General features: G+C 29.2%; 1 protein-coding gene across 3 annotated transcripts in view; it reads right to left on the bottom strand.

The window, feature by feature from the left end:
* Positions 1–26,353, bottom strand: part of LOC107454168 (uncharacterized) — an 87,621-nt gene that overhangs the window by 21,171 nt on the left and 40,097 nt on the right. Inside the window, exon 1 of one of the 3 annotated variants that reach the window (XM_071180891.1) lies at positions 5,656–5,819. The exons of 1 other annotated variant lie outside the window; for it this stretch is intronic. In XM_071180891.1, coding sequence (XP_071036992.1) covers positions 5,656–5,662 — 7 coding nt within the window. In that variant the 5' untranslated portion in view covers positions 5,663–5,819. Of the gene's footprint in view, positions 1–5,655; positions 5,820–26,353 lie in introns of those variants that run through there. One more of the 3 variants, XM_043052946.2, reaches the window with a different exon arrangement.

Raw genomic sequence — 26,353 nt, 5'->3', positions numbered from 1 at the left:
CCTGACTTCTTTTTTCCAGTGGTTTTTTTAAACGATACTTCTTATTTCGAACCTTTGCCACCGGTTCATTTTTTTTGGACCGTTTACAGTCATCTAGTAATTTCTTCTACTAAGATCTGCAATATTCTAAGACTTTGGCGAAATAAATTGGTGTTACAAAGTCAATTAGGACTAAAAGAAGCTCTCCCCTCCCCCTCAAAAATTCAGAATATCCTTCAAAAAAAGATCCTTATTTCACTAAGCTCTTCAAATGTGAAACTGAATAGAAGATGCAATAAGGAAACAAATGAGATAATGAAATAGAGTAAATGAAATAATCACACAGAAGAGTGTTGCCTTTAATATTGCAATAAAAGTTCTTTTCTTTAAAAAAGAAAGTCTTTAATCGAGTGAAAATGAAATTAAAAGCTTTCTATTTTAATAACTTCCTTTACACGAGTGGGAAACGATACTAGATTACTTAGCGAGGAGTAATATTCTGTAATAAGATAAGAAAAAGTATTTATTTTTTATAGTTTAGCATTAAAAATTTTCTTATACAATATCATCTTATTTAAGTAATAGAATGAGCATAGACATAGCCTATCTATGCTTATCTTGAAAATGGTTCAAAACATCAATATGGAGAAAAACCAGATGCGGACATGAAAAGTATTTGTGGTCCAATTTTTTAATATTTAAAAACTACTCCAATGCTGCAATTATCTGGGCACATAAAAACTTGCAAAAACAGAAAATAAGGTATTGATTTGGATAATTTTCTAATAAGTAGAAACATTTCGCTAAATTGACGAATTTTTTTAAAAAAGTTTAATGACTTTTGTCTCTAAATTGGCGAATTTTTTAAAAAAAGTTTAATAACTTTTGTCGCTAAATTGGCGAATTTTTTAAAAAAAAGTTTAATAACTTTTGTTGCTAAACGGCGAATTTTTTTAAAAAAGTTTAATAACTTTTGTCGCTAAATTGGCGAATTTTTTTTAAACAAGTTTAATAACTTTTGTCGCTAAATTGGCGAATTTTTTAAAAAAAGTTTAATAACTTTTGTTGCTAAATGGCGAATTTTTTAAAAAAAGTTTAATAACTTTTGTCGCTAAATTGGCGAATTTTTTTTAAACAAGTTCAATAACTTTTGTCGCTAAATTGGCGAATTTTTTTAAAAAAAGTTTAATAGTTTTTCTCGCTAAATTGACGAATTTTTAAAAAAAAGTTTAATAACTTTTAAAATATTAATATTATTAGTCCGTTCTAAAGCCCGGATAATTCTTCAAAGCAAGATGACATATACAGCTTAAAATCATCGTTTTGTTTCAAGTGTAAGGCACTTAAACTGTAGTTCTTTTTTTATTTCCCTTAGCGACAGTTTTGAAAAACTATGTTAATCATGTATTTTGAGCAATATCCGTTTTTCCATACGGACTGAGTGTCCATCTTCTACGTCGAAATTAAAAAGTTCATCAACGAAATAAAATTCTTTTTCACAGATTGTGATAAGATTTTCATAAAGAAATTTGTAACTAATTTTTTCTGGAAATTTTTTTTTTATGAGGATGCAAACGGGCCTCTAACAGGAAATGTGGATTAAGGCCATATTATCATGCTTAACTGATATCATTCTGATTCTGCAGAGACGAAAATTAGGTTTGTTTCTGAGTTTTCTTTCTCCAGAAAATTTAAAACTTTAATCTACCTGAAAAAATGCATACTTTATTTAAGCTCCCTTATGAATAAATTCAAACAGCAAATTAACGAAATAAATAAATAAATAATAACAATAACTTCTAAATCCCAAAAAATACCGGTACACACTTATATAAATTTATATCTATTTTAAATAAATGTTTAAGATATTAGCTGTTTTTTATTTTTAACAAATTACATTATCAATAATGAACACTTTAATAAACAAAAGAAATAAATCGGCCATTAAATTATTTTTTAAAATTTTTATTAAAAAAAGTAATAAAAGATTGTTAATGTGTTAAACCAAAATCTGAGAGATGAAGCAAATCTTTTTAAATATCTCATTTAACATAATATTTTAATTTATAATATTTCAATTTATAATATTTTAATTTATAATATTTTAATTTATTGTATTTTAACTTACAACATTTTAATTTATAATATTTTAATTTATAATATTTTAATTCATAATATTTTGCTGTTGTAAATTTTCAAATTTCAATTAATTTTACACATTTTACACATTTTCAAATTTCAATTTATGTGTTGTGAATGCATTATTTTTTTTTTGGTCTCGCAAAGAAATATTTTTTTTCCCATTAAAAAATTTTCATTTGTTTAAAGAAATAATTAAATGAATAAAGTAAAATAAAAAATCAATAACAAAGAAAGTAAATAAAATAGAAACATTAATAAATTAAAAAAATTAATAAAATAAAAAAGTAAACAAATAATTAAAGTAAAAAAATTAATAAATTATAAAAATAAAAATAAATAGAATTTCTTAAATCTAATCTTTTATTTATGCAATTTAAAATGAAAAAAAAATTATAATTTCGTAAAATCATATAACTTTTTAGAACAAACATACTTGTTACTGAGCTAAAAATTTATCTGAAAAAAATATGAAGCTAAATATGTAAAATTAATACTTTCTCAAAAAAGAATTTACTACTTTTCCTACTAATTATAAGCATGAGAATAGTTTTTGTAAATAGTAAAAATTAACAGGTGATATTTTATGTGTTGTGAATGCTTTTAAATACCACTTATTTTCATTAACTCAATAATTTAAAAAAAGTCGTTTAAATTATTTTTTGTTAAAAAATTTGGCAAAAGAACTTTTTTAACAACAAAATTAGAATCATTATTTTTTTTATCAGAAAAGTTATTTAGAATGTTATTTATTTTTAGAATCACTCACACTAATTTACAAAAACACTTTTCAATTGAAGACGTAGTGTAATGATAGTTGAATACAATGTCATTTATTTTTCTCTATATCTAAAATTTTACTACTTTGAAGCAACAATGGAATACCTATAATATAGATAAATCATCATTTAATAGCGTCATAAATCCAAATTAATCAGTTAAATCTTTCCTTTTCCTGTTAAGATATGATGTTTGAAGAAAAACTCTTTCTTTTTATATTACTCTACAAATTCCTCATAGGTTTCAAGTGATTTTAAAATTTAATGATAATTTTTTTTAATACGAAAAACAAAACAAAATAAATATTTGAAACCTTCCATGAATGATAAGGCTTGAAAAATCAAATATTATTTTGATGTGCAACAATCATATAAAATTTAGAGATTTTGAAAGGATTGACTGGATCTTCAAATCAAGGCAGAATGATAATGGGATGCCTGCAAGTGACGTAGTGTGGGTATCTCGATTCTGATTAGTTGTTAAAACATGGCATTTGTTTACGTCAACAACTGTTCTTGCTTTTCTGTTTCGAGTAAGCCACGCCCCTCAAGTATCAATTCTCCTAAGCGACACATTCTATATTGTTTTACAAACATTCTTTCATGAATTCTTTCACTATAAATTTCTTAGTTAAAGACAGGCACGAAGCTATATAATTAAACTAAATATGCAACGAAGCTGCCAGGTACACAAAACAAAAATAAAATACGCAAACAAATAATAAATCTAAGTTAAGTAAAGACGTAGACGGGAAAGAAATATATTTTAACAAATTAGATGTGCGACACGGCGTTGTACTTAGTTAACTTCACGTTAATTAACATTCTAACTTATGTGGAGAGACTTAGCTGGACTTTAACACGCCATCTTGTTTATAAACGATCTGCTGGCCATAGGTTATTTGCTGGCCATTGGCCAAACGATCTGCTGGCTGAGATCATAGGTCATTTGTTTGTGTATCAGGGTATCCTTTTCTTTTCGAGTTTCATGTACCCAATTCTAAAAATTTTTACTTAATCCTCATTTATAGAATTATTATTACTTTTCGAATGCTATTCATCGTAATAATTTTCGGAATTTCTCTTGGAAATTACCCTCACAGCGCAGAACATTGAAACTATGTTTTAGGTATGTACCAGAGGTGGTTTTATTAACTTACCGAGAGAGATTAAGATCAGCTTTTATGCAACCACTGTTGTAAATTTTCTTGACTGTTTTTGATGTGTCCAAAGTAACATCTCACGCTTAAATATTTTTAAAACGTTCGAAACTGAAATATTGAAGCAAATAAAAGTTTAACAAAATTACATTAAAAAAATAAAAAAATTATTTTTGAGACTGCATGATATTTTTTTCAAGATTTTAATTCTTTTAAAAGGTATTTTTAATTGTTCGTGCTGTACGGGTATTGAAAAACTCTAACTGATACAATACTTCATTACAGTGCCACCAAAAGAAAAAAAAGGAGTCTCTTATGAAGATTTTTTTTTTGCTGGCAATGTAAACTTTTGTGCTAGTTTAAAGATATTTTGCAATTTTTATTCAGCAGTTCTTAATTTTAAAGACAAAACATTCCCCTTCTATTGTATCTATTCGTCGAAGCGCAGATATGGGCTAAATATGAGTATTCTTCTACAGCTTTTAATTGAATACACCCTTTTCTCAGTTTCTCGATTCCTTGGGAACACTTCAATAAAATAAAAAACCTGTCATTACGCTTCATAATGCGCTCTGTCATTTCATTTTCTTCATTTCTTAATACCCAAAATCTTTAAGAAACATTTGTTAAGTTCAAATCATGCTACTTTCAGAGCATTAATATATTTAACATAATGAGGGATAAATTGAAATTTTCTTTTAATAATTTTTTTCAATGAGGAATTCATTTGAAACTTGTTTCAGGTTGCAAAGTAAGCGTCAAATTTTTTCGAAATTCCCATAGATAAGAAGAAATAAATACTCAAATTTTTTAAGAAGAATTTTTGTCCAAACCATGCTACGTAAGGAGCCATGCTACGTCATTCATACTAAGAACTTATTAGTGGGGTTGGACTCTCATTTATACTGAGGAAGTGGTTACTTTAGAGTTTTCAGACTCAGTATGCAAATTTTAAAACTATTTAGCCTGAATTCAATGCATGGAAAGTTCGATCTGCTCTTTTTCAATGTCTATATAGATGAATTATAAATTTCGGAAAACTCTCAGAAGTGTTGAGACATCGATGTTTTATATGATCTCCTAAACTGTCAATTTTGAGTATTGCGAGTATTTCCAAAGATTTTTTTTCCGATTTTTACTCCACGAGAAAAATGAGTTACGAGGGCTAAGATCGGGAGATTTTAATTTATGTTACAACTGGCGACGCATTGCAGACCCGATTCTGAGTTTACAACTATCAATGTTCAACTCCGTAGCTTTGCAATTTTGAACCCGATCCTGAAGAAAAAGGAACTCCTGAATCTAACCTTCGCGGAAAACTTAGAACTATCCCGCATTTGTGTTACATGGATCGGAAAACCACGAAAATCTCAGCGGTTAGCCCAACGATAAGTGGATTCTAACCCATTCTACCACTGATGAGGCTATTTTATGTTAGCTCTGTAGTCGGTGCGAGCCAGGAGCAGAACTTGTTCGACCAGCCAAACCTAGGATTCGAACGTGGGTCAACTCATTGGGAGGGGAGCGCTCTATCCCCTGAGCTGCGGCCTTATTTCATAACAGCAATAAGAGCACATGATTAAAAAAAAAGCACATACCTTGCATTTGGCAGCCAATTTTTATCTGAATCTCGCCAATGGCTCAACACTTATAATTTTATTTTCTTATAGCTCAATAATTTTCATCCTGAAATTATGTATTAGTACAATAGCGACTGTTAAAGTGTTTCTTAAGTTTTTGTTAAGTGTTCTTTTATTCTATATTTAAGATTCGAAATTTACACAACGAAAAATCAGAAATTGAAATAAAAGGGTTTCTTATTTGGAGGAATAATTACATATACGGCTGTTCCAATCACAGAAAGAAAAAAAAAATCATTATTTAAAGAACGAAAGTGTTTCATTACAGAGTTAAAAGGATTGCACCAGGTGTTGTGTTGATTTCTGATGGATATGATACGAAGCCAGAATATAACAGACGTTATTCTCATTTGTTTGATTCATTTCGGTTAACATATTCTGCCAATTCCAATTCAAAAATAAATAACTGTAATGTAAAATCATTTTTGCCGCTTTAAAGCGCAGATATATTTCAAAAAAAGAGGTGTGCTTTTTTTTTTTTTTAAACTCTAATCTGGATTTTAAAGAAAATTAGATTAGGTGGCATATTAAATATAAATGAAAAATATATGCGAATTGAATTTTTTTCTTTTCTCTTTGGAACATTTTTTGTTTAATAATAACAATGATTAAATAAAAAAAGTTCATAAATAAAAAAAAATTGCATTTTACATTTTAAATAATTATAGCAAATATAAAGTTATAATTTTAAATTAAAGAATTTAAAGTCGTTTTTAAACGAAGTTTAAAATATCATACTTCTTTCGTTTATTTCACATACAATAAAAACAAACAAAAATAGTTGGAAATCTTGGAAATTTTTTTTTATTCGCGTTAGATGCACACAATTATTTCATTTGTTTGATTTATTTGGTATCAGAATGTTATTTTCCTTATTTGGTACTATTCATAACATTATTTTGCTCACATGACTTTTATAATCATTATCTTAATTTGTAGTTGTATATCCTCCCCCCCCCCAGGTATTGCATGTATTTCCCAGTTATATTGTATGTAATGCTAAAAGCTCTTAATGTAAAATTTAAAATGTGGTAATCAAGGATATAAAAAACAAAAACAAAAAACCAACAGCATTTTTTCTTTGTTATCTTTTTTTCTTTTCTGGATGAAATATTTTTGTGTTTGCCAAAGGAATCTTTTCGTTTTTCCGTTTAGGCCTTGGCATGGTTTTTTCTTGCTTCAACTCTGACCTTTGGGACAGTGTCAATCAGTTTGGAACCCTCTTTATTTGTGATATTCACCTGAATTAGGTTTGATGACNTGTACCATTCTTATTTCTGAATTAAAAAGACAGACAGTTAATTGCATCAGAGGATCGCAATGCTAAACGAATGGACGGGAATCGAAGCGGTCTCAGTGAACGGCAAGTTTGGGCTACAGTCACGTGACTTTATCTTGTCCACGGGTCGGGGGTTATTCTACTCTCTCTACCCAGTATTTCAACTCTATGGTCTCATCAGCTTAAGAAATACCTAACAAAAGCTCTTTAAAAAAAATAAATAAATAAACGTTTGTGTTGGGAATACCAAACATTGTCTCATTACCTTTATATTTTATTCTATAACCGTCGTTGAACAGGCAAACGACTATTAATGTTCAACTCCGTAGCCTCGTAATTTTGAACCCAATCCAGAAGACAAGGGAACACGGTCTTGTGCAAGCCATAGGGTACATTGACAATGGATCCATTTATCCCTAACCTGGTGATCAATACCCAGTTCTCGTATTTGCATGAAAGGGGTTCGGAGAGCCATCATTTGCTCTGCTCTTCGGTAGGGTTCAATTCTGTCAACCACTTTGGTACTTTTTTGAGGAACGAGCTTAATGCTTACGTCTGCGAACGGAATCCTTTCATTTTTCTGCTTGAGTGCAACGTTTAAGGAATTCCCGTCTATATTCTTTGACTTTGGTCTCGGTAAGTTAAGGCCTTGGAATGTTTTTTTCTTGCTTCAACTCTAACCTTTGGGACAGTGTCAATCAGTTGGGACCCTTTTTATTTGTGATATTCACCTGAATTAGTATTGAAAAAGATGCAGTTTGAACTGTAGGTTAGAATTTCTGATTTTTAATTAGAACGAAAATATCGTTCAAATGATGAAATTCTCTTTTATTCACAACTCAAGAAGTATTTATGGGATCTCTTTGGTCCGTAGCTCAAAAATGAACTCACCAACTTAATGCACAGCAAAATTAAAAGTGAAAAAAAGAATTCTAAAAAAATTATTAAACAGCAGCGGTCGCCATAGCAACGCATGCAATGACGACGCATGCGCACTGTTTGATATTTCTCTTAAACACAGTTTAAAAGTAAGATGACGTCCAAATAAGATGCACAAGCCATCAAGCCCAAAACAAAACCCATCTTGCCAATGGGTAATAAAATGGTACAAAAAACATTAAAAATAGTTTTCTTGCATAAACATATTTATTCATAATAAGTTTTTTAAAAATCAATTAAGACTAATAGTGCATAAAAATAGGAAATTATGCTAAAATGAGGCTTGTGGGAATGATTCCAGAGCATTAGCTACCCAAAAGATAAGTCACAATAGCAAAATATATGCAGGATCTATATTTTTTTGTTTTCCTTGTCTTAATACAATTAAAAATTGCAATTCAGTTCAAATTATTTAAATTTTATGAACTTAACATAAAATGATGATTTTCATGAGATCAAACCAATTATGTTAATTAAAAGTATAAAATTATCAAATTTCGCACTTAGCTGGTGTGCCATTTGGCATTGTATAGAATTCCAAGAGTTTTATTTTTTCTAATTTTACCGGCAACGTATATGTAAAATAAAAATTATAGAAGTAGCAGAATGGCATAATATTTAAAACTTCTGCTCGATAAATTCACGATTTGTGTTTGTCTTCAACATATAACTCTCTTCTTTAATGACGAGGAAGTTATAAGAACAATTCTTTCATCAAAAAATGACAAAAAGCGATTATTATTTTCTTCCACTATTTTTATTGGCTATTTATCCTTTGCTCTCAGATATAGAAACTATTAATTATTTTCAAGAACGCAAATTCATTTCAACCCCTAAAAAAGTTCGAAATGTAAGAAATTTTTTTAATTCAGCGTGCTTCATAAATATTCAAAAGTTGCGATAAAAATCTCCTTCCATGCCTTCTAAAATATTTATGTTAGTGTTTTCTTCAGTAAAGCAGCGTTATTCAAAACTGATCAACGTCATACTATTATATTTCTGACGTAGTTAATTTGGTAATTACGTAAACACTATTTTAATAACAATTTATTTGATCTAAATTCCGTCATTTTATTGCCATTAGGGAAAACCGTAACAATTAACTTCTCCAATTCTCGCGCTTCTAAATTCTAACTTTACGCTTCTAAATTGTAACACAGATAAGTCTTAAACTCACATGTTAATAAATTCTCTTTAATGAATCAACTCGTAAGTTTTATAAGTATTCATTATATTTATATCTTCATTTTTAATCAGTTTTAACTTCATTTTATTTTATTATTTTAAATACGTTGTTTGGTAATTACATTAAGACTTTTCGAATTACGTTTCATTTGATCTGAATTCCAAACGATTTATTGCCATTAGTGAAAACGATAACAACTAATTTAGTTTATGCACCGTTATGATATTTTCGCACTTCTGAATTTCTAACCCAGAAAAGTCATGGTTGATCAGTTGGAGAAAATTCACATGTTAATAAATTCTCTTTTAATGACGAACGTCGAAAGTTTTATAGCTCTTCCTAATATTCATAACTTCATTCATAATAAGTTATAAGTTATTTTATTTGTTTAGAAAGTTCTAATGAATAAATAAAGCGACAATAACTTATATGAAGACTAGTTAATGCTCCTATAAATATGGAGAAAATTAGGACAAGATGTTGTTTTGAAATTCAGAGAAAATAAATAGTCATCAGTCAAAAGAAACTTGTAGTGAAATGCTTAAATAAGTCAGACTCTGAAATCTTAAAGAAATATTTTTCTTAGAAATCAGAAATCGATGTTATTGTACGACATACACATCGTAGCACGGGGACAGAAAATGTACAATTAATCTATTACCTAAGTAAACCTAATCAAAAAAAGTAAACCTAACCAATAACCTAAGTAACATAATTTAAATAATATTTTACATATTAATATTAATTAACTAAATTAATGTAAATTAAATTAATATTAATCAAATTAATATNTAATATTTATTAATAATATTAATTAAATTATCTGGGAAATTACTAGAAAAATCCTGTTAGAAAATTTTTCTTCTATTTTCTTTTAAAAAATGTTGAAAAGTCTATAAAATTCAGAAACAAATTACGAAAAGTAATAAAAGAAACAAAATTTATAATTCTGCGAAATTACATATGCAATTTACCCATTAATCTTTTCGACGCAGAAATTTTATTAGATACATTTTTCATATTTTTTTCATTATTTTGTATCAAATTAGGTCATAATAAGTCGAAAATGTTAAATTTAGGTAGGTCTTCAATAAATTATGATTATGAAGTACATCATGAAACGCAATCTTCCAAACACGACTCACTTCCAAACAATAATTTTTCAAACTTGCACTTATTTGCAGTTATTAGATCTAAGAAAAATAATTTATAAAATATCTTTAATTTTAAGAAGAAAAAAATCTAAATTTGCAAAATATTTTTAAATCTTTAATTTACGCAATAAATTATTAAAAAATTTTTCTTTTTTGGATTTTATATTTTAGGACAAATATAATTCCGATAACTTAAAAGATTCTTATAGTTACTATTAGACTGTTTTTACAATTAAAAGATATCAAAATGTTTTTTGCTCGTAATTAGAACGTCAGAAAAAACATATAAAAGGAACACCACTGTCACATCTGTGTCAAAGGGTTAATGTCTACGTCGCAGTAGCATTTTTTTTACAATATTTTGCAGATTATTATTAAAAATCTTAAAGCTACTATTAAAATTATGGAAAAAATCATAACAGAATTTTTTCATAACAGAAAAAGTCCATAAAAGTTTAAACACAATGTAATGCTGCTAAAGCATCGAACATATAAAATGTCGCTGAATCTAAAATTTGCACTGAAATCTTTTCAGAAGTAATTCATTTATTACAAGTCGGATTTTTAAGTAAAATATTATTTTATTTTACAATGCATATTATTTTAAGTGACATTTTTGAATGGCATAAAATCATCTGAGTATTTGAAAAAGTTGAATAACCCATACAATTTAGAAACATAATGCGAAATGTCACAAAGGTATCAAAATTTAAAATTTCTTTACAATTAAAAAAAATTAAGTATTGCAATCAATTAAAATATTTGTAGATTGTGATGAAATTAATTAATAAATAATTCAACCAACTAACTTCTTGACAGAACAAAAACCAACTTTTGAGTCAAATTTGAAAATAAGAATACCACATTATCATCCGAAGGTTTAATAAAATGTTGTCATTAATAAAATTTAAAAAAATGTTTAAGGAATATTTTGTGGAAAATTTATACCGAAAAACAAATTTCTGCGCACTTAAGAAAGGGCAACGACCCTAGGCATTCGATCAAAGTTGTCCACTAAGTACATACAACAGAGTTTAACACTTATTACTATTATTTTATTATGAATTAAATTGTTTGAAAGACAACTATTTGACTCAATTAAAATAAAGAATTTCAAATAAATTAATTAGGAAAATTTTAGTACAATAAAATTTAAATATTCTTTAGATAAAATCTAAAAATTATTTATGCGAAATAATTTTTTTATTATCGAAGAATCTCCGTGTACATTTTACATAAAAATAAGTTTGAAATAAAGATTTGGTTTTTCTTAATAATCTTTTCACATTTTTTAAAAACAAAATTAAATTGTTTTATGCCGCCTTTACTGATAATACAACTTTGTTAAGGGGCATCTATTCTATGAGTTAGCATTAGACGTCGACACCCACTATACGTTCTAAAAATGAGTTTTTAGAACTGTCTCGGAAGTTCAGAAAATTTTTAAAACAGGATCCATTAGTTATAAGTTATTTTTTCTTCGTCTCGACTTAGTCAATAACTGATGATGTTGTGGTACGTTTTTCAAAAATTTCAAACAATTTTTTTGCTTTAAGATAGACTTAACAAGCAATAAATTTCTCAGGTTTCAGATCATTTAAGTCATTTTCTATTTTCAGCTAATAGCACGTTGTTTAGCTCCTTTTCTACTTTTAGTCATAAAATTTACCTCCCAAAAATCTGTTCATGACAACGCGAAGAACGCATTAAAATTATTCTCAAGTTATATCAATTAACATGAACTGACAGTATAATAACTGTCTATAAATACCGAAGACAAATCTTGAAAGTTTACAGTCAAAATTTTTAAAACATGATTCATGAACTAAAATTTGTTGTCGCTTCGTCTCGACTTTGCCAATAATTGATGGTAGAATAATATGCAGGGGTCTGTTTAGAAGAAATTTGGGTCCGTCAACGAACCCTTCACAAAATATCTTTTCATAAAAACGGACCCTTCACAAAATAATTTATCTTTTAATTGAACCCTTCGCAAATTTGTTTATCTTCGTTATTGTTTTGTTAATCGAATAAACCCTTCCCAGGGGAGTGGGAGGGGGGAAGAAAGACAGATGTAAACGAACTAAGTTTTGTCTTCCTTTATTCGTCCGAAATGAATATTCTACGTTCAGCAGTATAGGCTAAATACCAAATATTTGTATGTTGCATCTCTAATTTAGTAGCAGTAATTGCTGTTTATTTTTTAAAATTAAGCTTTTTTTAATTATAATTTTACAGTGTTGAGCATAATCTTCTTTGAAGAAGTTTTTGTAATAGCAGGACCCTATTTGCACAAATTCACAAAAGCAGGACCCTAGTTGAAAGAATTTGACTTAACGTTTATTTTACATTTACAAATTACGCGTAATTTTTTCACAAATTTACAAAAACAGACCCCTGATAATATGTGTCATGAAATTATCGAACAATTCTGTTGCTTTAAAATAGACTTACAATACAAATAGTGGTTTTTAGATCATTTCACACTTTTCTAATAATTTTCATTTTATTGCACAGTTTTCTGATCATTTTCCATTTTTAGTCATAAAAAAATCTATTTGTATGTGACATTGTGTAAAGTGAAGGTGGATTAAAATAATTTTCATCCGTAATCTATAAATATGAACTGACAGTAACAACCGGTTAAAGAAGAAAGCAAATCTCGGGAGACATAATCTAAAATTTTCCATTGCGAGAGATAAACACGATCCATAAACTAAGAAGTGTTATCTTTTCGTCTCGACTTTATTAATAACTGGAGATGTGGTAATCTGTATCTTCCCAAAAGTTGATGCGTTCTAAGGGACAATGGCACTTGCACTAGTTCCGTGGATAATGTGTACACGATATTTATTTTAGGGGAAACATTCGAAAAGAGCTGTCTTTCAGAAAAGGCTGGCTATGAGCATCAGCCGGCGCCAGGTTTATCAAAGAGTAAAGAAGAAGGAATAATAATAATAATAAAAAAGGAAATAAATAAAAAGATGAGATGTGAAAAAAATCGCATTCAGACAGATATATGAGATGGAGTAGCCGTTTTCTTTTCCGTTCTATTGTGACCCCATAAAATTGGCATTAGCAGCGTTTGTGACAACTTCGTGAGAGAAAGAAATTGGAATTTTATACGAAGTCTCTTTCCACCTCGTTAGTCACTGGTGACAGTGGCGTCAACTATCGATTTTCGGACACACAAATTTTTTTTGACGTTTATTTTTTTATTTGATTCCCACCAACGTGATTGTTACGAGGACGTGGGATTGAAGTAGGTATGTTGGCGGTGAAAATCCTTTGAAATAACTGATTAAATTCGTATTGCTAAAAGAAACAGCAACGATTTTTTAATAATTTTTTGGGGGAAAACAATGATTAGAATTTTTAAAACTGCGGCCATCAAGAATCGAAAATTTAAAAACAAAAATCAAGCATAAACTTAAAAAGAAACATTGTAGAAAACATGTGTTGACTCGGCAATTAGATGATGATTATCATAGGAAGATGTCGGTTATCATAAAATTAGCTTTCGCAGTGTTTGTGATGAGTTCTTGAAATCTCTTTCCACTTGAAATCACAGTCTTAGTGACGTCAACTTCGATACTTTGAATAATTTTTTGACGTTTATTATTTCTTTTTCATTTTGTAAACATGATGGTAAGTATAACTAGCTAAATTCGAGTTGGGTTTGTATGTGAGTCTCTTTTTAGTGGTTTGATATTTCGTTTTTTTTTTTGGACTCTTGATATTTTGACGTTTAATTTTACTTAATTAATTTATTTTGCGAAAACGTATTAGCTAGTGTCAGGCTAGCACGAGAGAGGATTTAAGTGAGGTTGAAAAACTGGCTTATTTCGGGAAGCAGTTGGGGTGGTAGTCGCCAAATGGAAACTAGTTTGCAGTTTAACCAGAGCATCAAACCAAGGCATTATACTATTAGGCTAAAAATATCCGGACTCCGACTTAAAGTATCGCGATGTACGGCCTAAAGTATGGAGGTAGTTTTCATGGTATAGCCTAGGTCTCTTAGTCCCTGTTGTTTTAAACATAAAGTCTAAGGTGTGTGTGGACAATACTGCTTTCCCAACTCCATGTCCATGGCAATATTTCGGGCAAAGAATATGCATAGGGGAAGAAGGCTAGCATCTGTATTCTTAATATAAACCAGTCCTCCAAGGTTTAGTCTGGTCTCTGCATATAAAGAAAAAACAACATTTAGGGGCACAAAAGCAAAAGTTTTTGAAGCGGATTTTAATCCTTCCCTCCTCTCAATCACTACTGGGGTTGGGGAGAAGAAAAGTTTTCTCCTTTTATTTATTGTTAGTCTGTTCTGCATTTTTACACTATTGATAAACGCTACTGTACTTTTAATAAAGATATTGCTTTGAGAATACATTAATATCATCCATGTTGATTAAATCTGTTGGCAAATTTTGACAAAGAAAGAAAGAATAAAATGGCGGTGCGGTGATAGCATGCCCAGCCATACTTGTAGAATTGCCCAACAACCTGTTCACATGTGACGTATTAGTGTATGATGCTCTGTGAAATCTGCGTATGTTGCTCACCCTGTAATTTTTTTTTTTGCATAGTATACCGAACCGAGCAGTTCCCCGCTTTAGTTACGTATTCTAAGAGCAGGACTTCTCCTTTCTATATTCTTCGGTTTCGAGGCAAGCTCATTTCTCATCCAGCATGGAAACTGTTCTATTCACACGTCGATACTTGGGCAGCCATGCTTTGAGTAAATGAGTGCTCAAAAACTGAACTGGTCCTCTAATATGCCTCATGACATCCCGAGTCTGTACTAGTAGGTCTTCGGATAAATTTTGCTATGTAGTGTATCTTCAACTGAAAATAAATAGCCCAGTCTGTTACCATCACAACTGCCGCCAACATGTCTAGTGCTGTGTTCTTATCTCGTGCCAGACAGATAGAAGAAGTAAATGCATTTAAACTGAGTTTGTATGTTGGCAACGTTAGTGATTACTTCCTGAGGAAATAAAGTTGAATTTTATGATCTCTTTTCAGCTCCTCAGTTTTAGTGGTGTGAATTATTGTTTCGTTAAATACTTGATGACGTATATATTTTACGAATACGTTTTTACGTTTATTATTTTTTTTTTGAATTGCATAAATGCAATAGTTTCGAGTAGGTAAATTCGAATATGGTTCGCGCCATGGATTCAGAAGAGTTTGGAATAACTCTTTGAAAAACGACGTATAACGACGTCGTATTAGGGTATACATGCAAGACGAGGGGTACAATCAAATTTTTCTTCATTTAAAAGAATGTTATACTAATCCAATCAATTTTTTTTAATCTTTAAAATTATATGTTCCAAAGGGAAATTCCATTCTTAATTCCATTGTGTCCCTAACAAACATTTTACTTTACCCAGACGAAGACGCTATATTTTGATTAATTTTATTATCCAATATTTTATTTTTGCTTACGAGTGATTTCATTTCTTTTTTCAACTTATTTTTTAGTCGATTCTACTTTATTCCATTCTACTTTTTTGCTTGAAATCGTTTTCCTATGTGGCCCTTTGGCATCGTTGAGTTTAAAACGTCTACTTTTAAATCCCTTAAAAGAATGTAAAATTGCATTTTACTCCTTGTAATTCTTCGTATATTTTGAGAATGTATTTCTTTCAACAAAAACTTCAAAATTATTTCTATTCATTAATTTTTACTTGTTGTTATTGACCAAAAATTTAATTCAGTTAGTCGCAACTACGAATAAGAATAATACTTCGAAAACAAAAATTACCAATTTCTGGGAATTGATATTGGTCTTTCTTACAGTTTTTCGTTTTTTTTCTTCCTTTCATCAGATTGCATAGTTGAAAAGAACTTTTACTTATTATAAATTAAAAAATAAGTAAATGGAAGTAAGAAAAATGATAATTTAACATCCACCTTCAAGTCACGTACAAAACTGATGTCTTAATGTTCGTGTCGTTTATTAGTTTATCTAGTTAATGTAATTTAATTTCTTTTTGAAGGAGACATCATTAGAGTCGGAAACATATCAGGTCTTCAGCTATCAGCGCCTTCTATCGTCCGATTTCTCAAACCACTTTTGCAAAGCAGAAAAAAGTGAAAAAAATAAAAAAATAACGTGACTGATAAGTCATCAAAAATGATGGAACGCACAAGCTGTTCGTAATGAGCGACGGAAGCGTAAATAACAGGGTGAAGCAGCAATTCTTTTGGAGCAAATTACGAATTATGGGGCGATTTATGTTTTTCCTATTTACACGCGCTTATGTCATCACGCATCTTGGCTAATAGCGAATAATGGTCGCTAGTTTTCTATAATGGATGCCTTAAGAAGCGAGAAGCTACCATATGTAAATAAAACAACCTCCTGTCTTCTCTAAAAAAAAAGACGAAATAATACACGCAAATAATTGCTCTGGGAAAGAAGTTTGATTTTGAAAAAAAGGTTGTTACCGATTTAATGAGCTAGCGTTTAAAGAAACTACTTTACCTCCAGGGAGATTTTTTTGAAATAGATCTTTTTTTAATCATTTATTAAATTGTAATTGTAAGCTTAAAAAGAAAGGGCTTTCATCTGGATTCATGTTTTTGAATCTAGCTCAAATTCGATAAAGTTTCCTGCCCCTACAGTCACACTGCCCAACAGTTAGTATGTCAAGACGTCAACGTCACTTCCAATTTTATAAGGCATATTCTATCTTTATCCATTTTTACGTAACTACATGGTTATAATTCTGTTGTATGTCCACGTGCCCAGTTTACTTCTTAGTTCGTCGGTCTAACTTGGCATTAAATGAACCCATTGACCTAAAAATGACTTCTTATGTAAACTATATTTCCATAGCCCTCATTCAAACGTAGACCGTAGTTCAAACATGGATCTATGGCGTTCTTGCAAATAAACCGATTCTTGAGGTCGTTTCTCCACTATCCATTGAGCAAATCGGTTAAATTTGGATAAGTTTGACCATAAAAGAGCTGGAATAATAATTTGAAGACATAAATGGAGTGTTATAAATTGACTTTTTTCCTTCTATTTTGCTTTAAAGTGGATGTGGTTATCCGTACTAAAATATGACCAAAAGCGTTGTTTATCTTTGATGAGTACAGCATGAATGATAGGATGTAAGCATATGCTTCGTTTACGGGACGTCTGAGTATTTGTCTGGTCTATCGATGCCGGGTAGTCGGGCTAAAAGAAATCAATTTCGAGTCCACACAGTTCTCACGACGTTACTAAAACTGTCAATGAAGATTCACAGACGTTTGGCCTGTGCGAATTCGCTGAAATTAATGCGATGATCTCCTTATACAAAGGCTCCACACAGAGTTATATAAATTATAATAACATAGCAAAGGATAGGAGGACGATTATGTTAACCAGCGACATTAAGCCTACCTGCTTCGGATGACTCAGTGTCTAAAGCTTTCGTTTAAAGCAAGCGTCGTTTAAAAATGAGTTGGATGACACAGGAATTCATCAAACTTTTGTTGTGTTTATAAAATCTTGAACGATTGACCGGTCACTGAAATTTTCTATGCCAGCTTCACTGTTTTCTGGCCTTGAAAGAATAAATATTTGGTCTCCTATGGTTGCCTTTTAAACCTCAACAAATTGTTTAGAATTGCACATAGCATCTAAATTAGTTATGTAAATAGAGCAAATAAACACTTCGTTAATGCATTTATTGGTTAGAATTTATTTTCTTACATTAGATTATACTTAAACATAATAGTTCCAACAAACACTTCTTCTAAGTTAGCGAAAACCCTATAATCTACTATGACCTCGTAACATTTCACATCTAAATTTTTATTTGCCCAAGTCATTTTTAATGTACTGTATAAATTTTTTAATGAAAATAAAATTTAAAAAGCTTAAAAAATTATCTGAGGTTGATACAAATTAACTTCAACCATTGGCCGTTAGTTCTAAATCCCGCCGGTATGATTTAGTATCCCACATGAGGTACAATTTAGGCAAATGCAAAGCCTTTTACAAATCTAAATCAACATTTAGCTAGTAAAGAAACTAGTAGAACATAATAAAACATGTTGATTAACAATTATATGACGTTCATATTTTTTAGTATGTTGAAAAAATTGAAAGAAGAACGCATTGTTTATTTCATTATTTATTTGTTCTTTGATGTATTATTTCAAAAAATGTTCTCCATCCCTGGTTTAAAAATTATTTTATCGAATAGAGTAGAGAAGAATCAAAAAGCCTTTCTTTGGTGAAACTTTTCATTTATCTTATTGTTTTGAAAGAAAACAATGAATCTTTTTTATTGTTTAATGGGATTGTGTACCCTGTACCGTCTCTTCATGCCTTCCTTTTTTTCTATTCAACTTTTTCATTCTTTTTATTCTACGCACCATTTGTGTTTAAACCTATCAACCAACTTTGAAGTGTACACGAATATTTTATGATTTTTAATAATTGCTAACTGGCGAATAATGCGTATGATCCCAGGGAGGTTCAGTAATTATGATGTAACTTCCAAAAATGCAGATCCAAGTTCAAATCCCTTTCAAATTCTGTTGCCGCCTAACATCGTAAACAGCGCTGACACAAAATATGTACATTTCTTAGTTAAAAGTTTAATTGTTATTATAGAAAGTTTACTTGGTATTCCTTTCCATACAATACAAAATTGAGTTACTTACCAGGGAGCATTTACATTACACTTTTTCTGATTGGCCTAGAAGCGCGTACGAATGTTTAGAAACTTAATGTAACACGAACTAATCGTTCAGGCGTGAATCGCATTTATGTGCGATCGCTTATGCGAATCGCATGCAGTGAGATGCAGTTCACGACAGCAACTTCCACCATGTTTTATTCTAGATACCTTCCTTTAGTATATTTATTTTATTACTTTTTTTTTATTATCATTATTGAATATTTGAACCACATAGCAGATGTGGAGATCTCGGAAATTTCTTTCTTTTTTTTAAACACTGGAATCGGACAGCTGATTCATATAAGATTTGCGGCGATTTGTTTTTAACTCAAGGGCCTTAGAATTTTGTAGCAAATCAAAGCGAAAAATCAAGTTTAAGGAGTCGAGGTGGAATTTCAGTTAGAATGAATCTATAGTTGCGTAGCATGGAATCTTCAGAATCCTCTCTCGGTTTGCCCAACAATAGGGAGATTTTAATCCGTGATTAGTGCTGGCCGTTAGCAGTACCTGGATCCGAACCTGTGTCACTTCATTCGAAGGGGAGTGCTTCACCTAATACGGAATCCTAATTAGCAAAAACTTTTTATCTTCTGAGTCTTTTCCCCATTGTAAGGATACAGAGTTGATCATTTAAAATTGCACATTTGTTTTATGGATTGCTTGTACAGGGTGCAAAAATATAAAACGGTCCACCCTGAATAACATTTGATCTAATGATCGGATCTTTGCGTTCTAGGATTCAATCTTAACAGTTTGAGAGGGTGACTTAAAATATGCTAATTATTAAGTGCAGACGATATTTTAAGTCACACAATCAGACACAAAAGCATACTTTCTCTGAGTAAACATATCGTTTTTTTCCCACAGATTTGGATTTCTGAGATCCAAAATATAGCCCTAGCAACAATTTTATCTTGGCCTCAGTTGGGCTCAAAATTGGCTCGATGTCGGTCCTATATGAACTTACACCGAGGAACCAATATTGGGATGGATAGATTTTTTAATATTGCTCCTATATAGAGAGAATATCGGCCTATATACAACCAATATCGGGCTTATGTTGGCCTAATAATGACTATAAAATATCGAGTGAATTTAACAACTATATATAGGGCCAATATGGGTTGTATATTGGCTGTAAAATATCAGGTGAATAGAATAATTCTATATAGGACCAATATCGGGAAAATAACTGCCCTTTGAACCCTTATTGAGCCAAGATTCGTGAATATTGGTCCAATGAGGGCCCAAGTTATTTTGCTGCTAGGGGAGTAGCCGCAATCTAGGAAATACGGTGACCATAATTTAGTCAGGAGAGTGATCCAAAGTTTGGACCCCTTAATGCAATTTTAACCTTTTGTGTATTTCGCCATATCTCAAGTACTTTTTAAGTGAATAGCAAAATTTTTGCATACAACTATAAAACTAATTTGTTCAAAGATAATTCCATACAAAAAATAACTTTTGGAAAATATTTTTTTTTAATATTTTATTTAACAATAGTTGAAAACTTTTTCAATTGTAAGGTATAAATTTTTTACACCATTTTAACATTTTTTAACACCAGAATGTAATTTTACGTGGCAAAATACAAAATTTGAGCGAAATCGGTTGAATAGTTCCTGAGAAATCGAATTTTTAACTATACGACTTCTTTAAAATTCGATTTCTTAGGAACTGTTCGACTGATTTTTCTCAAGTTTTGTATTTTGCCACGTAAAATTACATTCTTTAAAAGGATGTAAAAATTGTATACCTTACAGTCAAAATTTTTTCTTACTATTGTTAAAAAGTATTAAAATGTGATTTAACTGAAAATATAATTTGCTCTAATTAGCATATTTGATGTCACCCCTTCGAACCATTGAGGTTAAGTCCTAGAACGTAAAGATCCGATTATTACATCAAAAGTTATTCAGGGTGGACCGTTTATATTTTTGCACCAGAAATAAAACAGAATAATGGATCACTTTATTCATCAATTTTTTACATTTACAGAGTTTAACATTTAGAGCTGCGCATTTGATTTATGGATTGATTGTACAACGCCAGGAATAAAATAGATCAATAAATCATTTAATTTCAGCATAAATTTTTTGTTTTGATAATTTCTATATTTTTATTTTTACTCTGTTACGGTTATCTACTGGAAATAACATTAAAAATAAAATTTAGCAAGAACGAAAGAAATAAATTAATTAAATGTGTAAGAAGATTTTTTTCCACCTTTTTGAATAAACTGTGTGGTCATAAATATAGCTCAAATCAGCGAAAACGGATTTGAACTTAGAGAAAGGCTAAAAAATATTGAATGGGCGAACAATGTCAAATTCAGTTTTTTGTTTGAAAAATATTTTTTTGCTCAGTAAATGGTATATCGTGACCAACATATCCGCTATGAAAATTTTCAAGATTATAATTTTCATCATAACCATCATCTTTACTTTTTTTTATCTAAAAAAGGAATAAATATTCCATTTAAATAAAATATTCTATTTAAATATTTGCAGTGTATTTATGCTGCATGATATTATTACGACGAATTTCGATTTCAGATGTAAATAAAAGCCTCAGGATATGAAAATTATAATGGATTTCATGTTTAACACGTGACTGTACTTAAAAAGAATCGTTGTCAAGAATAATAGCTTATAGAATAATAGTATAGTAAATAGAAATAATGATAACATTTCATTTATTGTAATTAAAATTCAAAGCAATATACTAAATTGGGAGGGAATTAAAACAAAACCTGAGTAAAGCCTAGAAGCCTCTAAGAATATTCTTTATTTTTTGATGATAAAGTGTTTTTTCAAATAAGGTACTGAATAAAGCTGTTTCTTTATTAGATTAGTAGAAATAGTTCTTGATAATTTTTAGAACTCCCAGGAATTTTTCTTCAGAACTTAAAAGCAGTTCAAAATGTAATTTTATTACAGTTTAAACTGATGAAAACCGATTAGGATGATGCTAAAAAATTCTTTTTAACTTTAAATGTATAAAAACATAGATACTTATCAAATTCTAAAAATGGACAACTGTATATTATTTAACTACCTATCAAAAACTGTTGATTTCAGAATTGCATTGACTTAATTTTGTCAGAAAAAAGTGATAGAAAATCTAAAATACAGCTCTCTTTATATCTCTAATTGGGCTTGGGTAATGGCTGTTTGCGATACACGTATCAAAAGATACAGCAGAATAGAGTAAATGTCCATCATCAGTATATATTAGTGAAAATTAAATAACGAGGATTAAAAGCAAATTTAGAATTTTCCTACACTGTCTTCACCCCTTGGACAGTTGAGTTTGATAGGAAAAGAAAGGGTCTTCTAAGTAACGAAACATTTACTTCAAATACAAACTTAAAATTTTTAATATTTTTCTAAGTTGAAAATTTTCTGTCTTTGTTTCTAATGCCACTTGCCTGTATCAGCAAGTCTGCTTGGTGAAACCAAACGAATTCAACGAAGAGGGGGCGTTTCTTGTTTTTCAGTGGCGCCATCTATGCCCAAGAATACGACTTAAACCGCACACACGTCATAGCCCGTTTATATGGCGGACTCATTCATACGTCCATTCATTCATCCACAGATCGTAATTTTGACCTGAATCACAGAACGATCAAACTCCAATTCAGTACTCCCAGAGATATAATTTGTTAAAGGAACATTTGTGACCCAACAGAATTAACGTGCACTAGTCACCATTTACTACACGGAGAGTCTTCAGTCAGTGGAGATGGAACTCACGACCTCTTAGACATGAGCCCAACGTCCTACCAATCAGGTTATCCCGGCGGCCCTGAAATTTTTCTACTAATATTCAAACAATAATACAAAGATTTTTACAATCCAAAGTTGAAGTTTTTTTAAAAATAATATTCAAAACATATTACTATGTCTTTTACAGCGGGAAACAGGGATACATTATCCAGCTTTAGTCATTCTCTCAAAAAATGTTTTGACGGAAAAGAACAGTTACAAATTCTTTGCTAGAAGCTATAAAAAATATCAAGGCTAATAACAGGCAATGTTGTCAGATTCAGGCATAAGTTTTTCAGTTAAGTGACAGTTTATCAGTGTAAAAATTTTCTTTCATTTTAATAACATTTGTCATCGTTTGATTTCCGTCTGGTTTTTATATAATTACAAAAACTTCTGCCACGAGCTTTTACTTTAAAAAAAAAAAAAATCTTAAATGATATTCTGCCACGAGCTGTTATTTTAAAGAAAATCTTGAATGGTATTCTTTTTTGGTCTTTCTAATTCACTGCAAAATAGACGCTAATGGAATAAAAATAAAAATTTATTAACAGATAATAACTATCGTTTAGAATAATTTTTTTGTTATTTTTTCAATAATCAGTTCGAGAACTTTTCGAAAACATTTGGTTAAAAAAAATATTTATATTTTGGAATTGAGTTATATTACAATAGAAAACATTATTTTTAACTGGTTGAAAAGTGCTAATGTATTTTGCGACTGTAATCATGCAATATTTAACGCGTTTAATCACGTGTTACAATAAAATTACATTATGACATAATTATATGTTATAGAAAGGTATAAAATAAATTTTCCTGGAATATTGTTACTAAAAATTATTTGATCTAAAATTCAGTCAAAAATTTAGTCATATGCGAGTCTACAGTAAAATACAACAGTAAAAAATCTATGAATTTTAAAACATTTGCATCAGATTTTTAAATTAATTGCTGTAATAGACTCTCATATTTCAGAATTAGTTGCAATAATTTTCACTAAATAGTACAAGTGAAATGAATCATCGCAGTAATTTTTTTTTTAATAAAAATAATTTTTTTGATTTAAGATATTTTGGAAAATCCTGAGATGTTTTTTATAAAAATAGCATATACTTTCTAATTTTTAGTTTTGATTCTCAAATTAGTTTTAATTCTTCATTATTTTGTTCCAAGGATTGAAATAAGAATTTATGATGTTTAGTGTACCCAGAATAAGAATTTCTTAACTGATTTTCTGAACAGAAACTTTGATAACATTATAACATTATTTCCGTATAACATTATCCGTTTATAACATTATAACAGTACGGTATTTGCAACTAAAAGCTTAAAAATGGTTCAAACATTTATTTTAAGCAACTAGCTTAATCGGCAAAATATTTATTTACTTTTGTACCATTATATTTGTAGTATAAATAAATAATACTTCTGAGTAGTTTCAGTTTGAGTCTGAAAGTTGAGTTTTTGCTTCATTTGAATAAAAATTATTGAATAAAGATAAAATTTTGTATGAATTTATGTTAGTGCTTTGAATTTTGTTTAGATTGTGCAATATTTTAATACAAGCATAAAACTTTCAAATCAATTTAAAAAAAATTTCTTATATTTCAGTTTTATTTTAAGTGACGATCAGATAATGATTGGCTAGCAAATTTGAATTAAAATGAATCAAATTCAAATTAAAATGAATTGTAATTTACTTTGTAAAACATACTTTTGTTTTCTTTAGCATAAGATATATTTTTGAAGAACTAGCATCCAAGCAATTTATAATACAAGATATCTTTAGAGAATTAGCATATGAACATCATGTAAAACTAAAATGGAACAAATAACCAAACGATTAAAGCGAAGTTTATAAATTTAATTGAAAGTATCAAAAGAAAACGATCAAGCTAACAAGTAGTTAAGCCTTCCATCGTAGTGTGGCGCTGAAACCGTTCAGCGAGAGTATTGACATTTTGCAGCAATTTACACATTTAAAAAAAACATGTTTCCTATATCATCTAGCGTTACAGTTTAAACTTTAAGCAATAACACGCATTCTCATGAAATTTTCAATTAGTTTAAAAGCAATTATCTTGCATAGCAAGCCTATATTATGCATAATATTAAACATAAAATAAATTTAAGAATTACAAAATATAGAGCATTTAGATATTAAAATCAAATCGAAATATTCAGTAGGCGCTGAAAAAAACTCTACATTAGATGCTTTACTTCATCAACACTCAGCATCCTGAAAAAAGAAGCACTGAAACGTTTTACAGAATTAAAATGAACCAAATAACAAAACATCTTAAAAATTATAATAAAAATCCTAACAGAAAACGATAATATCATCGGTTAATTAATATTTAAGTTTCTTACCGTTCAAATGATGTTTATTAATTAGGAAGAAATAAACTAAAATTATACGTACTCATACGAAACGAAAAATATCGATGAAATAATAGTTAGAAGTTTGATTTAACAAATAAAAGCTTCAGTAATATTTTTTTTTCTAAATCAAATACTACTACACATTATGAATATTATTGCATAAAATTAAAATAAAAAGCAATTACATTTATTTTCTTGTATTGATTCGTTTGCAAACGATATTTTTGCTAGCTAAATAAAGTTAATGATTCAGACGATAAATTAAAAAAAAAATTATTCACAAAACGCTTATCTAAATAAAGTTATAGTTCTTTCAGTGGGGGATTATATTGATTTAAGTTTAGAATGTTCTTAATATTTATAACAAAACGTTTGCAAAAATAAAGAGGCAAGTTATATTTTATGTTTACAATTCTTATTTTTCTTTTTTAAAAAAAGGCGAATAGTGTTTTATTTTTATAAACTTTGTAGAATAGCTTTTAGCAATGGAACAAGGTAACATAATTTTAACCAAAAGTAATAATAACTAACATTGCATTGTTCACCCACTTTTTTTCAATTTTCAAATTAGAGATAAAATTAAAAATATAGCGAAAACTAAGAATTTATTTGATTTTAATAATATGATACTCATAAGAAACGAATAAGCTTTAAAGTAATATATATCACTGGCAAAGTATTTCTATTAAAGTATATTTTTCTCGACGGAATCGTTGTTAAAATAAGAGAAAATTAAATAATGAACTTTTTTGTAATTATTCGTATAACTGGGAATGCTGTTTGAGTTATTTAGTAAATGAATCATTAAGCTAAGTAAAGCAAAAGTTAATTTCTTGAAAAAATTTTCCCCACTTGTAGTATTGTTGAGTTATTTAAATAATATATTTCCTGTTCATTGACTAAAGTAATAAGGTTATATTCGAATTTATACTTTACAACCATAAGTTTTCTAACTAAGGTAATGTATTTCTTTTGACATTAAGGATTCAAAATGTTTTACAGAAATAAACTACATAAAAAAATTAAACACTTTAATTGCAATTTTAAATTTAGAATTTAGTTAAAGATAAATAGTTTTACCTAAACACTTTTTCAGCTTAAAATCAAATTCAAATAAGAAAAAAGATCTTAAATATATTATAACTTTGAAATAAATTGTTTTTAAAGAAATATTTGTGATTCTGGTTTTAATTATTAAAAAAAAAATTCAATCACAGTAAAGTTCTAATCTTAAAATAACTTTTAGAGTTTTACGTATT

The sequence above is a fragment of the Parasteatoda tepidariorum genome, chromosome 1 (genome assembly GCF_043381705.1).
Source record: "Parasteatoda tepidariorum isolate YZ-2023 chromosome 1, CAS_Ptep_4.0, whole genome shotgun sequence".
Classification (NCBI taxonomy): domain Eukaryota; kingdom Metazoa; phylum Arthropoda; class Arachnida; order Araneae; family Theridiidae; genus Parasteatoda; species Parasteatoda tepidariorum.
This window is presented reverse-complemented; position numbering and strand designations above follow the sequence as displayed.